The sequence below is a fragment of the Gadus chalcogrammus genome, chromosome 18 (genome assembly GCF_026213295.1).
Source record: "Gadus chalcogrammus isolate NIFS_2021 chromosome 18, NIFS_Gcha_1.0, whole genome shotgun sequence".
NCBI classification, from domain to species: domain Eukaryota; kingdom Metazoa; phylum Chordata; class Actinopteri; order Gadiformes; family Gadidae; genus Gadus; species Gadus chalcogrammus.
The window spans coordinates 9,974,758-9,990,435 of record NC_079429.1 but is presented as its reverse complement, the minus strand read 5'-3'; the positions used below and the strand labels follow the sequence as shown (position 1 = coordinate 9,990,435).

The window sequence follows — 15,678 nt, the reverse complement described above, 5'->3', positions numbered from 1 at the left end:
AAAGGGGACAGGGGAGCTGTCAACCTGGAGCCTGAAGTAAGGAGTGGCTGGAGGAGGAGGAAGGAGGAGGAGGAGGAGGAGGAGGAGGAGGAGGAGGAGGAGGAGGAGGAGGGAGGAGGGCTAAGAAATGAGGAGCATGAAGCATCACAGGGAATCGGTCACTTGTGAGAGAGAGAGAGAGAGAGAGAGTGAGAGAGAGACAGAGAAAGAGAGAGAGAGAGAGTGAGAGAGAGAGAGAGAGAGAGAGAGAGAGAGAGAGAGAGAGAGCTTCCTTGTGAGCATGCCCTGTGTCGACAGTCTGACCCCTATTTGCCACCTTGAAGTCTTTTCCACGCAAATGGAGCGCTCCAAATTACCCAGTTGTCTCCGTAGCATCAAAGACGCCGGGCTGTCGAGGGAATTCAACTCACAAACAAACAAATGACAGGGTCGTTTTCTTCATCTCACCGTGGACCAAAATAAAAAAAGGACCCCTGTTAGTGGCCCCCTCATCCTGGGAGGCCCCTACTGATTTATAATGTAGATTAAACTATCCTTGTACATGTACAATCGGACCACACGTATACACACACACACACACACACACACACACACACACACATACAAATACACATATACACACACAAACACACACACACACACGCAGATCTAGGAATATGAGTTGCGGCTTGGAAATCTGGAAAATACCAGTGATCTACTTTGCTCAGCCGTATCGCAATCGTGTTCTGGAAAATCAAAGGAAAATGTGATTCAAAACATGTGCATCCCTGTCTGTGGTGGAACAGGCACACACACACACACACACACACACACACACACACACACACACACACACACACACACACACACACACACACACACACACCTACACACAAACACACACACAAACGGAGAGCCAGTTGGAATCTGGGGGAAAACAGTAATGGCCGTGCGCTTCTTTTGATGATAAGTGAACGTGATTGTGTGAGCTCACCATGACGTAATGTTTGAGAGCCTGAGAAAAGAAAAGGAGGACAACAACAACACATTGATTACGGGGCTTTATCGGAGCGCAGAGCGGTCGTACTCCCAGGTTAGCTAGGCCAGGAATGTGTTTGTTTGGATGGAGATGGTTGTACTAGAGCACTGCTCCTTTCTTTCCCATGATGCACTACACATACTGAAATTGATGTGTAAGATGTTTGTGGAAATATCTACATTTAGGTATTGTATGAAGATGTTAAACCTAACATAGATTTAATTGGGCATTCAATGAGCATGATCCACTTAACAGTTATGTTTAATTATTGGATGAGAATTTATTTTAGTTTCGCCAAGCATCATAAAAGGTATTCATAGAATGACTATGGAATTCATTGTTTGGGCGTGTGTGTTTATTTCACTATACTGACTTGTTGCACAGAGGGGGTACATTCAACAGACACACACACATACACACACACACACACACACCACACACACACACTCACACACACACACACACACACACACACACACACACACACACACACACACACACACACACACACACACACACACACACACGTGGATCCACACTCATTCCTGACACACACACACACACTTACAAATGTGCAAACACTTCGCCACTGTTGCCATTTGTTATGCCCCCCTCCCTTCTCCGCCCCAGCCCTATAATTATTCCCTATGTTTAACTATGTGTTGTGAACCTATGCAACAACGTCCTTTTGTTATCTTTTTACAATTAAATAGCTGTTGAAAATAAAATGTGGTTTCCAGTAATACCAGAGAATAACAGAGAAATACTAACGTGTGTGTAGGGCTAAGCGCTGCAGACTATATTTCCTCTGTCTCTCTCTCTCTCTCTCTCTCTCTCTCTCTCTCTCTCTCTCTCTCTCTCTCTCTCTCTCTCTCTCTCTCTCTCTCTCTCTCTCCTGTAGCCACTCTGACTGGCGCTCATGGGCCCCTCGGGGCCTCCTTTGTGGCTTTCATGATAGCCGGGCCGCATGACCCCTGTTGCCCGTCACGGCACAAACATGTGTCCCTAGTGGGTATTTTAGAGAGAGAGAGAGGGGGGGGGGGGGAGAGAGAGAGAGACAGACAGAGTGTGCGTTTGCGGGGGGAGGAAGGGAGAAGGTGAGAATGACAGCGGCAGGGCAGAAAAGTGGGGGAAGAGGGAGACAGAGAGAGAGAGAGAGAGAGAGAGAGAGAGAGAGAGAGAGAGAGAGAGAGAGAGAGAGAGAGAGAGAGAGAGAGAGAGAGAGCATTGGGAAGGAGTAAAAGAGAGAGTGAGAGCGAGTTTTATCTGAGCATCTCCTCTCTTGCCTCCACTTCCTTGCCGCGGACAGATAGTTTAGCGGCGCCCGTCACACACACCGTCACATCACCAGCCCAGAAAATTACCCCAATACTGCGTGTCACCGGACCACCACCACGACGGCCACAGGAAGCGGCAGGGGGCCATGGCAGCGGGGAGAGAGAGAGAGAGAGAAAAAAAAAAGGCTAAGCACAAAAGGGAACTGTAGCCGCGGCGACTGAGGCGCTCGTTCAATTTTAATTGGTTCACTTTTAAACTCCACATGAGTGCAGTGCTCCTCCATGCAGCACTCCTCACAGGGCGGCTTTAATCTCTCTGCCCATTCACTCTAGGTTGATAAGCAACGTCCGAATTAGTAAATGTTTTCGTTTTTAAAAAGAATCACGCAATACTGAATGCTATCGGTCTACATGCATCTACACAGGCTGGCTTGTTTGGACCGAGCGGGCCTGTGCCTTGCAGTCTATGACGAGTCTGATTAATTGCTTTAAGGAGGTGCAGTATACAAGTCATACAAGCCATTAGCCTACTGGTCATAGGTAACCCCATAGATTGAGTGTTGCGTGGCTGTGTGTGGCTAAATGTTTTATCCGGACCGGGATCTTCGGTGCGCACGCTTGCACGGAATAGGGAGAAAAGTTCCCGGCAACCAGGGCTTATTTGTCCTTGTCCTCATGCGGTAGAGTCGAGTACACTTGGCCCTTTATCTGGACGGCATTTGCAGTATTTAACGGCGTAGACAAGAGTTGTTTTTTTATCTGGCCCATAATTCAAGCTTTACAACATGCGCAAACATTCCGATGGTTTGCCTCGTGGCGCGCTGCGCGTCGCCGTGAGGCCTGCAGCTCCCACACCGCTTTAGGGACTGATTGGATTGCGATTCTCTGCATCCACCTTTCATTTGATGTCATTTTGCTTAGTTTATCAACTCCGCGTTTCCATTGAAAATGCACGGATAGTTGGATAGTTTACCCTTGGATAGTTTACCCTTTTTTGCAAGCAACTAAAACAAAATGTTCTAATAAGCAGGCTTTTGAAAAAAACACGTTGTGTTTTCGAAAATTATGCAGCAGAACAATTGCGCTGAAGACGGCTCATATTTGTGTTTGAAGAGACACACTTTTCCTCTGCTCCCACTCCCTCCTCCTGGTCCTCCTGGATAAACAAACGTGGAGAGCATCTTAGCCAGAGAGAGAGTTATACAACAGACATAACTCTGGCACCAGGCGTGTTGGGGATCGGCGCCCTCGTAAAAACCTCCCTGGCAGCGCGTCTGTCCCGGAGAGCAGGAGAGGCGCTCACCTCCGCAGCTGGACCAGAACCCGGCCGTGATTTACGACTCAGTGATCAAATCACTGATCAGAGATCACCAATTAGCCAGCGGCGGGAAATGACGCGCACTTCAATACCCTGCGCACTTTCCGAGTACCGGTCCGGACCGCGCTGTCGTGTTTAGGATGGCTTACCTGTGACTGGATTTAAGTAGTAGGCTATATAAGGTTTGTGTGTGTGTGTGTGTGTGTGTGTGTGTGTGTGTGTGTGTGTGTGTGTGTGTGTGTGTGTGTGTGTGTGTGTGTGTGTGTGTGTGTGTGTGTGTGTGTGTGTGTGTGTGCGCGCGTGTGTGTCGTGCGTGCTTCTGTGAGGAGATATGTGTCAGAAGGGGGAGAGAGCGAGAGAGAGAGAGAGAAATCACCGGAATTACATCAGTGTATTTTTTTTATTATTATTTGGGTCCGCTTAGAGGCGCCCCCAATTTGCCGTGAGGGAGGGACCCGGACAGCAGCGCACCGTGGCGGTCTGTCAGGGAAACATGAGGACGGTAACTAACCATCACACGTCGCTGCGCTCCCGTCGCTCTTTGACGCTGACCGCGACGCGCGCAGTAGGAGTCCCGGAGGAAAGATCATCCCCCGTCAGATCCCACCTCTGATGCCGACGTCCCGCAAGATTGGAGCGTTTGTGAGTGCATCGCCGAGGAGGACTACTTTCTCTCTCAAGGGAGGCAGGTCATGGACTGGGAAACAGAAACGCAAGGACATTTCTGCTCTAAGTGAAAACCTCAACATCAACTTGACTCTCCCTCACTTGAGCGTTGCTATGGTAATCCGCCAGCAGCGATTTGAAACTTTCTGAGAAGTTTTTTGGGGAGCATCACTGCGTTTTTGCGCACCGAGGATTTTGGAGTGCGTCTTTGCGCGCTCTCTGTTATCATTTTGATTCCAAATAAAAAAAAAAAACACTTTTAAGCACCACACCCGAGGCGAAAACGAGAAGGACCTAGGATACCTGAAACCATACCAGTGGGCATACTCATCACTTGGGACCCGACATCGAGGCGATGGATAACTCGTACTGTTTCTTGGCTGTGTACATGCTGGTACTCTCGCTGGGCTTCAGGATAGAGGAGGGCATGTGCCAGCACTACTATCTCCTGCGTCCCATTCCGAGCGACACGCTTCCCTTGGTGGGGATTAAAGAGGATCGGGACCCTGAGCTGGACCCTAAGGAGAAAGATTTGAACGAAACGGAGCTGCGAAGTATCCTGGGCAGTCATTTCGACCCCCTTTTCATGTCCGTCGCCCCGCTGGAGGACCGATACGTGGGCAACGAGGACACCAGCGACTCGGAGGGGACGCGGCTGCAGCAGAAGCCCACCGGGCTGATGCCCAAGGAGATCAAGGCCATGGAGTTCGAGATCCAGCACGGGAAGAAACAGAAGCCCAGCAAAAAGCTGCGGAGAAGGCTGCAACTGTGGCTCTGGTCCTACGCGTCCTGCCCGGTGGTTTACGCGTGGCACGACCTGGGCCACCGCTTCTGGCCGCGCTACGTGAAGGAGGGCAGCTGCAACAATAAGCGCTCTTGTTCGGTGCCCGAAGGGATGGTTTGCAAACCTGCCAAATCGGCGCATTTTACCATCCTACGATGGCGGTGCATGCAGAGAAAGGGTGGGCCGAAGTGCGCCTGGATACCCGTGCAGTACCCCGTCATATCGGAGTGCAAATGCTCCTGTCCAAACTGACACAGTGACTTTTGGACAATTCTTTTTTTCTCAAAGTTCTAGAAGTCATAGTGTATTGTATTGCTATTTTTATATGCACTGTCCAAAGTGTAAGAATGTATATTTGATGTACATGTTGTACCATTTTATTTTATGATAAAAAAAAACTTTGTATAAATGGTCAGTATTATTAATATAATCATTTCTACTGTATTTGTTGTTTTGTGTATCTCGCTTGTTGGTTGTTTTGTTGTTTTTGTATATTTATACTGAACTTCGCCTTGCGAGGAATGAAGTGCTGTTTTGTGAAGGACTCTGAGCTATTTTCCATTCTGAGAGGAAATAGAATAATCTCACTGCAGAATGAGTAGTATTTACCCCAGATTAACTTGATTTATACATGTGATTTGATACAATTTATACAAATGTATTACAAAACGGAGGAAACTCATACATAACAAAATACTGAAATATTTCAACGCTATAAAGTGCCCAGGTAATATCGAATAATATAGATAAAATCAAATATTCTGGAGGCGTTTTGAATGCAAATATCCACACACACACACACACACACACACACACACACACACACACACACACACACACACACACACACACACACACACACACACACACACACACACACACACACACACACAGGGAAAAATGGACGGCCAACCATGTGACTAAGATGATGTGTCTGTATTTATTCTTCATGTAGTCTAGTCTTGACTTTACAATAAAACCACTCAAATGACCCACCACGGCCCGCGTTTGCTTTTGTCCTGAATGTGTCACTCACCTTCATATTTATAATGTCCCCAGTGCTTATGATAACTCCCAATCCCAAGCATAGCCATCCTAATTGCACGTCACTAAATGTAAGTTTAAAAGCAAATACCTGGTCATCCTCCATGTGGACAGTCAAGGTTGGGAGAACAGGAGAGGACACATCATTGTGTGACATCGTCATTGTGTTGGGGCCTTCGCGTTTCAATATGATTATAAATGGACGACACCACGCATAAATCCCAATTTTTCCATATGCAAGCTCTTCATTCCATGGTCCTATATAGAAAATCGAACTTTCAGTCAAAAAAAATAAATAAATTATGTTTAATAATCTGGTATAATAATACAATTTTGTATTTTGCTTTAATGATTCATACCTTTTGTACATAATTACATGTCCCTTTTCATTCCAATTCAGATGCCCATTGGTCAGGTGACGACCGGCCCCGCCCTGGACCTGCAGCCACACCCCCCTCCCACACACGCCCTTGAACCATTCAATATGCACCCACAGCCTGACCGCTCCCACCAACCCTCACCTGGGTGGGTGATCCTCAGCTCCAGCCTGCCTCTGTATACCTCATGCATACCTGCGCAGGCACGCACCCACACAGATACATATCACACACACGTCACACACAAACGTGCACACAAACGCAGACACACACACACAAACACACACACGTGTGCGCAGACAAAGACACACATGCACACACACATGCGCATACACAAGCATTCGCACGCAAACACACACACACACACACAGACACAGGCGCTTGCAAAAATCTAGATACACACACCATTCACACACACACGCACCCACACACAGACACACAGAATTCTCCTCCTGCGTGTTCCAGATCTGATAGAGAGTGGAACATTCTGAACGCTGCCTGCAGGAAGGGCTTAATGTGTAGCCATTAGGTGTGTCACTCGCCCCCTCTCTCTCCCCCGGTCCCACAATGTTCTCTCTCTCTTGCTCTCTCTCTCTCTCTCTCTCTCTCTCTCTCTCTCTCTCTCTCTCTCTCTCTCTCTCTCTCTCTCTCTCTCTCTCTCTCTCTCTCTCTCTCGCTCTCACACTCTCTCACTCTCTCTCTCTCACTGCCGCAGAGCAGAGATTAATATAAATATGGCACACAACAGCAATCGGCTTGATTAGCATGTCCGTGTATTGGTGCGTGTGTGTGTGTGTGTGTGTGTGTGTGTGTGTGTGTGTGTGTGTGTGTGTGTGTGTGTGTGTGTGTGTGTGTGTGTGTGTGTGTGTGTGTGTGTGCGTGTCTCCTTGCGTGTGCGTGTGTGTGTGTGTGTGTGTGTGTGTGTTTTGGCGTACCCGTGTCTCAGTGTATATGTGTGGATATGTGTGTGCGTGTGTGTCTGTCAGAGGCTAAGGGTTAACTACCAGAGACTCTGAGCGCGTCTCTCTCCCTGTAAACAAACCCCACTAGTTTGACCCCGAACATGGCTTCAGCAGCATCTCCTATGTGGTCCCCTGAGGCCCCCCCCCCCCTCTCTCTCACTCTCTCTCTCTCTCTCTCTCTCTCTCTCTCTCTCTCTCTCTCTCTCTCTCTCTCTCTCTCTCTCTCTCTCTCTCTCTCTCTCTCTCTCTCTCTCTCGTTGAGCTGTGGGCCAGAGGCTATCTGCTGGAGGTTAACAGCCAGGGGCTGTGTTTCTGCTACTGTGGGCTGGAGAGTTTAGTTCCAGTCACACTCGACCGCAACTCGACTTAAGTGTGGCTGTGTTTTATAATTGATTGTGTTATTGTTCGGGGTCTCTGAGTTGTTGAATTCCAATTCCAAATGTGTCAAATCTTATCACTGCTTATTCGGTACTGTACATTTACATTATAGCATTTACATTATAATAAATGCTACACTATGCTGCGGTTACAGTAAGCTAGGATACACTATGCTATGGGTGTGTACTGTCACCTAAGCTATCACAAAACACAAACACACACACACACACACACACACACACACACACACACACACACACACACACACACACACACACAAACACACAAAAGGTTACATTCTTACTATACTATAATGTTTCGGGACAATTTGTTCCTTTATATGTCTGTTTGCTTGTTTGAAGACACAGGGTTTCATGAGGACAATTTCACCTCAGTAGGGAGAAAGAGAGAGAGAGAGAGAGAAGGAGAGAGAGAGAGCGCAGGAGAGCGAGCGAGAGACATCAAAGCCAGGCTTGACCTCAGCCCACATACCTGTCCCCCGTGTGTTTGATAAGAATCCGTTTGAAACCCAAGAGCACCCACCAGCCAGCCTGCCCCACAACCCACAGCACAGCACCGTCACTACCTCCCCTCCATCCCTCTCCCCTTCTCGTCTCCTCCTCCTCCTCTACACCACTCCTCTCAACCACTCTCCTCCTCTTCTTCATCTCTCTTCATCTCTCCTCCACCTTTCCTCTCCACCGTTCTCCTCATCTTCACCTCTCTCTCCACCTCTCCTCCACCCCTCTACTCCTCTCTCCTCTTCGGTCTTCCTCATCTCCTCTCCACCTCTCCTGCAGGTACAAGTTGTGCTTCTTGCCAAAGGGTATCCACAAGTAGATTGGAGTCAAACACCCTTAATCACTTGATATCCTGATCCCCTATTCTTCGTAACAAAAAAGGGCTCTAGCCTGAAATATCTATGTTGTAAGAAGTGAACTCATACTAATAACATTTTATAATAAGTGACTGCTACTTATTTCTGTTCCAACTTCCCACGTGATCTTCATGGTTCATAACCCTCATTCCAAGCAGCAATCATATGTTGGTATTTTGGTCTATTTTGGTCTTACAAGCTTGTGATTTAAGTCTTGTGCTTGTCGACTGCGGGTCCTTCCTCTTCGTTATCTTTATTTATGGCGGTTAATAAACCCTCCCAATTAAGCATATTTCTGCCTCTTCCAACCTTCCATCTCAGCTGAACATGCGTGTCAGCGCTTCGTTACCTCATGAGGCCAGTCGCCAACATCTTCCTTATCGTGCAGAAGAGCCAACAGAGAGGCCATCTTGGCTCCAAACCGTCATTAATGTACTTTGGACCTGAAACTCAAGGACAGGGCTAGAACTTGGGAGGTTTCACTTCAATGAGATGTCTGCCATGCCTGTGGAGCACACAAGGAGAGTGACGAGCAGATCCTGGAAGCTTTGAAGAGCCCAATTAAAACCTCTCGTTCTCAGCCTTGAGATGCCCTGTACCTCTCTATTATGGAGTGCTCGGAGACTCTGTGTGTGTGTGTGTGTGTGTGTGTGTGTGTGTGTGTGTGTGTGTGTGTGTGTGTGTGTGTGTGTGTGTGTGTGTGTGTGTGTGTGTGTGTGTGTGTGAGAGAGTGTATGCATGTGTGTGTTTGTGTGTGTGTGTGTGTGTGTGTTTTGTGTGCATGTATCATCTTTTGTCAGTTAGCTAGAGCTATTTGTGCCCAGTCAAACTGAATATGTGCATGCAGTGTCTCTCATACGCACCTCTCTCTCTCTCTCTCTCTCTCTCTCTCTCTCTCTCTCTCTCTCTCTCTCTCTCGCTCTCTCTTGCTCTCTCTTGCTCTCTCTTTGGGCAAACAAGAATGTTTCTACATGTGACGTGTGCCCAGTATGTATGTCAGGCGCCGTGCAGCTTAAAGCTAAGAATCTGAAAATGGAGGTCATTAACTATTAATCCCCCTGCCCAAAGACCCTTGCGCTACCTCTTTACCTCGCTCTGTCTCTGTCTATGTCTCTCTCTCTCCTCTCTCTCTCTCAATGGCTGTCCTGCTGCCGTAGCTGGCATCAAACAGGTGGAAGGGAAACACCAACACATGCTTTAGTTGTAGTGTAGGCTCTTTATGCTGTATATAGTGTTTGTATTGCTAGTTGTGTTTATTCTATTCGATTTACTTTGATGTTTCCTGTCTGATCTGAGCAGCTCAAATGCTTGCCTCTTGGATCAGTTGAGTAATCTATTTCTGTATCTGTAGCACTGGGAGAAGGCTAGCTGTCGGTCCACTAACATTAATTAAGTATACTTACAGTGTGCAACTGCATAGATGCATGCTTGATTTAAAAAAGATAAGCTACACTGTCCCGCATCTTTCTATACATAAAAAAAACTACGAGGGAGCAAGAATCACATCCTATTTTCATCTTTAAGATCATATTTTGGCTGTAGACCATAGACAATGAATTGTCTATGGTTAAATATGTGTGGGTGTAACTGTGAACACATTTAGTTCAGCTGTCTAACTATTGATAGATAACAAATGTATACATAGCTTTTGGTCCACCACTTGTGTTATAGTCTGGCCAACAGTTGCAGTTATACTTTTCTTTATGAGGTACTGGTTTGTGTGACAAATTATAATTTAAGTCAAACCGGTGTAAGCCTGTTAAGGCTCTTGTAGTCTACAGCAGCATTCGGGTCTTGACAAGGGACGTCAAGGTGGCGACCAACGCGTGCGCCGTTGGTCGATGTTGGAGTCTGCTGCAGCGTTTCGTCACAACAAGCATAGTTTCCATCATGACTGGAGCCAACGACTGGGCCCAAGCACTCAGTCACTCCCAATTACCGTCCTCTTTTGATTCTGTCCACGTTCTCGAAGCGGGAGGCTTTAGTTGCTACCTTCGTCAGGAAACAGCCATGTTGAAAGAGTGCTCAGCGAGCCCAGTGAGGGGGGGGGGGGGGGGTCGGAGGAGGGGGCTTCGCTGCGACCCGTTGGGTTGTGTGGTGGGGTGGGTTGGGGAGGTTGGAGGGGCTATTTAGAGGTGTGTCCGCGCTTTCAACACCTCCTAAACGACACGCACGCTAAGCACGCTGACATGCGTAGAAAAACAAGACGCGGCTCTGAGCCGGGCGGTTGCACAGCTAATTCAATTAATCTCCTTCACCTGCCCCCCTCCCCAAAAAATAACTACTTTAACAGTAAAATATACATAGCATCGAATTAGTAAAAATGTCCAGAAACAAGCTTTCATCGAGCAGTTTCATGAAGCGAAGCAGTGTATGGTTTGGAGTCTGTTCGGTGTCTGGGCGTGTGTGTCTGGGCGTGTGTGTGTGTGCGTGTGTGTTTGTGCGTGTGTGTGTGTGCGTGTGTGTGTGTGTGCGTGTGTGTGTGTGCGTGTGTGTGTGTGTGCGTGTGTGTGTGTGTGTGTGTGTGTTTGTGGTGTGTGCGTGTGTGTCTGTGTGTGTTGAAGGTGTGTGTGTGCATGCGTGTGTCACAGAAGGTACAGTCTAGTGGAATAGATGTTGGCCCAGCTGCTGAGCTCGTACACTGGTTTTATTTTTAGTAGGAATTTGGTTTTGTGTAAAATAAATCGTATGAGCTAAAGGGAGACACTTTACCTGGAGCACATGCTGGAGGTGAACAGCACTGCCTCATGCTGAATAGAGACCTATAGAGCTGTCTTATATGTAATGTTCTTCTACTGGATTATTACCTAAGTGAGTTTCCAACTGAAAAGACAAGTCTGACGTCAATAAGCATATTTCAATTCAAATGTAGACCCATCTATATGCCTCTGATCCTATTCGGTAAATAAAATACTAAATGTAGTTTGTTATGAAATTTGAATGTGATTTATAATGTTAGTCACGTTTGGTGTGTGAGAGTGAGACTCACACCCAAAAAGAGAGTCTCTTTTTGGGTGTGAGTCTCACTGTTTACGAAAGTACAGTTCTCCAGTAAAATTACTTTCCACTCAAATGGTCAACATGAAACTATTCAGCCGATGCTCGGTCGACAAAAAAGGAGACACTGTTGTTGTAAACAGTTATTTTGGTCGCCAAGCTTGAAGTCTGACTATGTTCAAGAGAATAAGGTTAGTCAGACACTGTTGTGCTGTGTCGTGCTGTGCTTGGTTTATAGCCCGCCAGTGAGACCCAATGTGTTTTAAATGTGTTCGACCATTAGAGTTATTGTTGACATCACTGCCCCATCTTTAGAAGATACCCACACCCACACACACAATACCATGCACCCAAGAACGCAAGCAAGCAATCATGCACCTCTATTAGGCAGGCCCGCAAACACACACCTATAAAACATATTTTTCTGCATGAATGTATGCCAAATCTACACGTACACACACACACACACACACACACACACACACACACACACACACACACACACACACACACACACACACACACACACACACACACACACACACACACACACACGCACACATGCACACACAAACACTAAAACATGGCTCCAAGCAGAATTGATTGATCTATGAGGAAAACTGTCAAAGGGAGGGACTGGTGAGATATAGCACGGACAAAGCAAACATAACTACACGCAAACACGCAACCACGCAACCACACTCCTTTGGCAGATGTATATGGACTGTAATCTTTCAATAGAAGGAATAGATATACAGTGTACCATAGGGACTCATTTTCATATTAGTGTGTGTGTGTGTGTGTGTGTGTGTGTGTGTGTGTGTGTGTGTGTGTGTGTGTGTGGGTGTGGGTATGCGTGTGTGTGTGTGTGTGTGTGTGTGTGTGTGCGTGTGTTTGTGTGTGTGTATGAGCGTGCGTGGTGCGGGTGTGTGGGAATGTCTCCCTATATATCTGCAGAGTACACATGGGCCTATATACGAAACGTCAATGTCTGACAGCATTAGCCCAATGTCTTTGACCGCTGCCTGGCTCCTAATGGTCCACATTACTTGCATTATGCTGGCATGGATGTGAATATATTATATATTAGAAACCCAGGAGGGGGCTCCTGATCCCGGGGAGGTCAGCTGCTTCCCAGCAGTCCCATCCTGGAAGTCCACGTCTCTGGGTGACCCTCATCCCTGCTCTGGGCTAACAGGATGATTACCCTCTGGGTTGGATGCATGGGAAAGCGTTCAGTTTGAGTGGAGTTGGCAACAGGGGGGCTAGACCGTACCGGGGGGAGGGGTTATGCTAAAGCGTGCATAGCATTTGTAGCAGTATACCTTTGCCAAGACTGCTGCATGCTGCGTGTTTATTATTCACGGTACATGGGTCAAGACGATTTGGAGCTGTACTCTGGTCTGATTTTGATGATTTCTGAAGTGGGTTGGAGACCATTCAAATAAAGGTTGAATGGTATTGTGTAGCATTTCATTAAGTAGCATAGTGCTACACGTAGTATAGCAAAGTTTCTCGTAGAATAGCAGGAATAGAAATGACCGTGTGGCCAAGGCTCATGTAGCATAGCATCACGTAGCATTGCTTTACATAGCCTAGTACCACATAAGGCCAAACAGCATTGCATTTCATAGAATATTAAGGCTTAGAACCTCATAGCACAGCGCGTGCATGCTCAGCATGTTCGCTGTGCTATCACCACATATGTAGCTATGCTATCAGCACATATGTAAATATAACCACGTTTAATCCGGTTTAGTCAACGTATTTAAACATGAAAAGCGAAGCAAGCATTCGAGCTGTATAGCATAGTCAAAGCGTACGCCGCATAGTTTGAATCTGCCAAAAAGGGATGGGTTGGGTTTTACAACCAGTTGCTCCGACCCAACCCTCACCCACAATGCAATTGCAGCAATTCCTCCTCTTGCTACTTTTGCATTTGTTGTGTCATGTCTCTGTCTTTCAGCCCTGCGTTGACCAATCACCCCTAATTGTGGTTGTGTGATGCGATCATGGCCCTGGAATGTGTGTGTGTGTGTGTGTGTGTGTGTGGACGTGCATGTGTATGTATGTGTGTGGAGGGTGGGGAAGTATGAATCTCGAGAAACGATCTACTGGAATAGTGTTTATATGGAGACACTGACTCAACCCTTCCATCAGTTCACACACACGCGCACACACGCAGACACACACACACACACACACACACACACACACACACACACACACACACACACACACACACACACACACACACACACACACACACACACACACACACACACACACACACACAAACACGCACAGCATGGCTCCAACTGTCTCCAACCAAAGACATTTGACGGGTCCTGGAATTTCAGGTGGTAGTCTGGAAGGGTGGGGGTGACAGAGATCTGGGGCTCTTGGGGGTCCGCTGGGGGGAAGTCACCCAGGCGTTCCAGCACTCTCACCTGGGTGTGAGGAGACAGTCTGCATCCCTACCTCCCGACGCCCTGGCCATCCTGCCGCCAGATAGAAACACACACACGCACGCATGCGCAAGCACGCACACGCATACATGCACGCAGGCACGCACGCACGCACACACACATACAAACACACACATATGCATACGCATACGCACACACACACACACGCACTTGTGTACATGCAAGTCAAACACTCTACACTCTTTGTGTAGAGAGACATTTACACCCACCACTAGTGCTTTCCCAATACACACACTCACACTCCATACACACAGTCACCAAACCCCATGCACTCTCACACTTCATACATATACAGAAGGCAGTCAATCTTCCACACAAGAAGATCCTGTTTGTCTCTGTGTGATGCTTTGTGGTCTCCTACCCTGCGTCTGGTGTCTGGTCTGGGATTGACCGCCAGACAGGGGAACCACCACCAGCCCTCTGTCGAAATGGAGGCTAGTTGACACTTTATTTTAAAACACCGCTTTCCAGCCTGCAATGTCAATATGAAATAACTTTCTCTGGTGGCAGAGGGTTGGGACAAAGGGAGAGATGGAATTGTTGCATGTAGATGCTGTCGAGCTATTTGATTATTTTTTTCTTTTTATTCATAAATACTATAGCACAAGGAGCTAAAGACAATGTGTTACAAAGTGAATGTTATACCAAACTAACTGCTATATTATTACCTGTTAACTATGAATAAAAACAAATGGAAACTAAACGACAATCATTCTCAATCCTCATGGTTAGGTTCTTGGATTTCGGTGCGAAAGACATTGAAAGCGTTTGTAGGAGCGTTTGTAAGGAAACCTCCCTCTGAGTGATTCATGCAGTGTTGTGGTGGGATGTTGGAAGTGCCTGCATGTCTAAGTGATCCAGGCACACTACAGACCTAAATCTCTGTCCAAACATCTCAAGGATGCTCTTCAGTGGTCATCGGTGGCTGCTTCGAGGATTATTTCTAATGAATACCTGTGAAGGCTAATAGAGGGACACACACACACTTATAAAAAAAAATATATATATATCTGTGTGTGTGTGTCTGGCTTACTTTGTGCATATGTATAATTGTAACGTAATATATACATGAGTGAACCTCAATGTGTTTGTGTGTGTGTGTTTGTGTGTGTGTGTGTGTTTGGGTTGGTATTCCTATGTATGTGTTAATATATCTGGTTGTATTTGCAAGAGCATGTATGTGTGTAGCCTAGGTATGTGTTGTGTTTGTGTGTGGATGTGTGTGTCCGTGATTGTGTGTGTTGTTGACTCCGGCCCATGGTCCAGATGGAGCGATAGCCTGGCGATGTGGTGTGTGACCGTCACAGACACGCTCCTCAACAGCCCACCAGCGTCCCGGGGGAGAACTCCCTGTCACTTAGCTCTGCATCAAACAAGCAGGATGTCCATTAAAACACAGCTTGAACATATAGTGTGTGCGTTTGACCGTGCCTCAATCTGTTTGTGTGTGTTTGTGTGTCTGTGTCGGTGTGTTCCCGTTTGTGCGTGTAT

General features: G+C 47.0%; 1 protein-coding gene across 1 annotated transcript; it reads left to right on the top strand.

The window, feature by feature from the left end:
• Positions 1–4,015: 4,015 nt before the first annotated feature.
• On the top strand, positions 4,016–5,942 carry LOC130371439 (noggin-3-like). Its single transcript, XM_056577213.1, has one exon. It carries the CDS (start codon positions 4,635–4,637, stop codon positions 5,313–5,315), a length of 681 nt encoding a protein of 226 aa, XP_056433188.1. The 5' UTR covers positions 4,016–4,634; the 3' UTR covers positions 5,316–5,942.
• The last annotated feature ends 9,736 nt before the right edge of the window (positions 5,943–15,678 follow it).

What these genes read in the sequence shown, in the direction of transcription:
- LOC130371439 (XM_056577213.1), top strand. Translation starts at nt 4,635, where the DNA reads ATGGATAACTCGTACTGTTTCTTGGCTGTGTACATGCTGGTACTCTCG.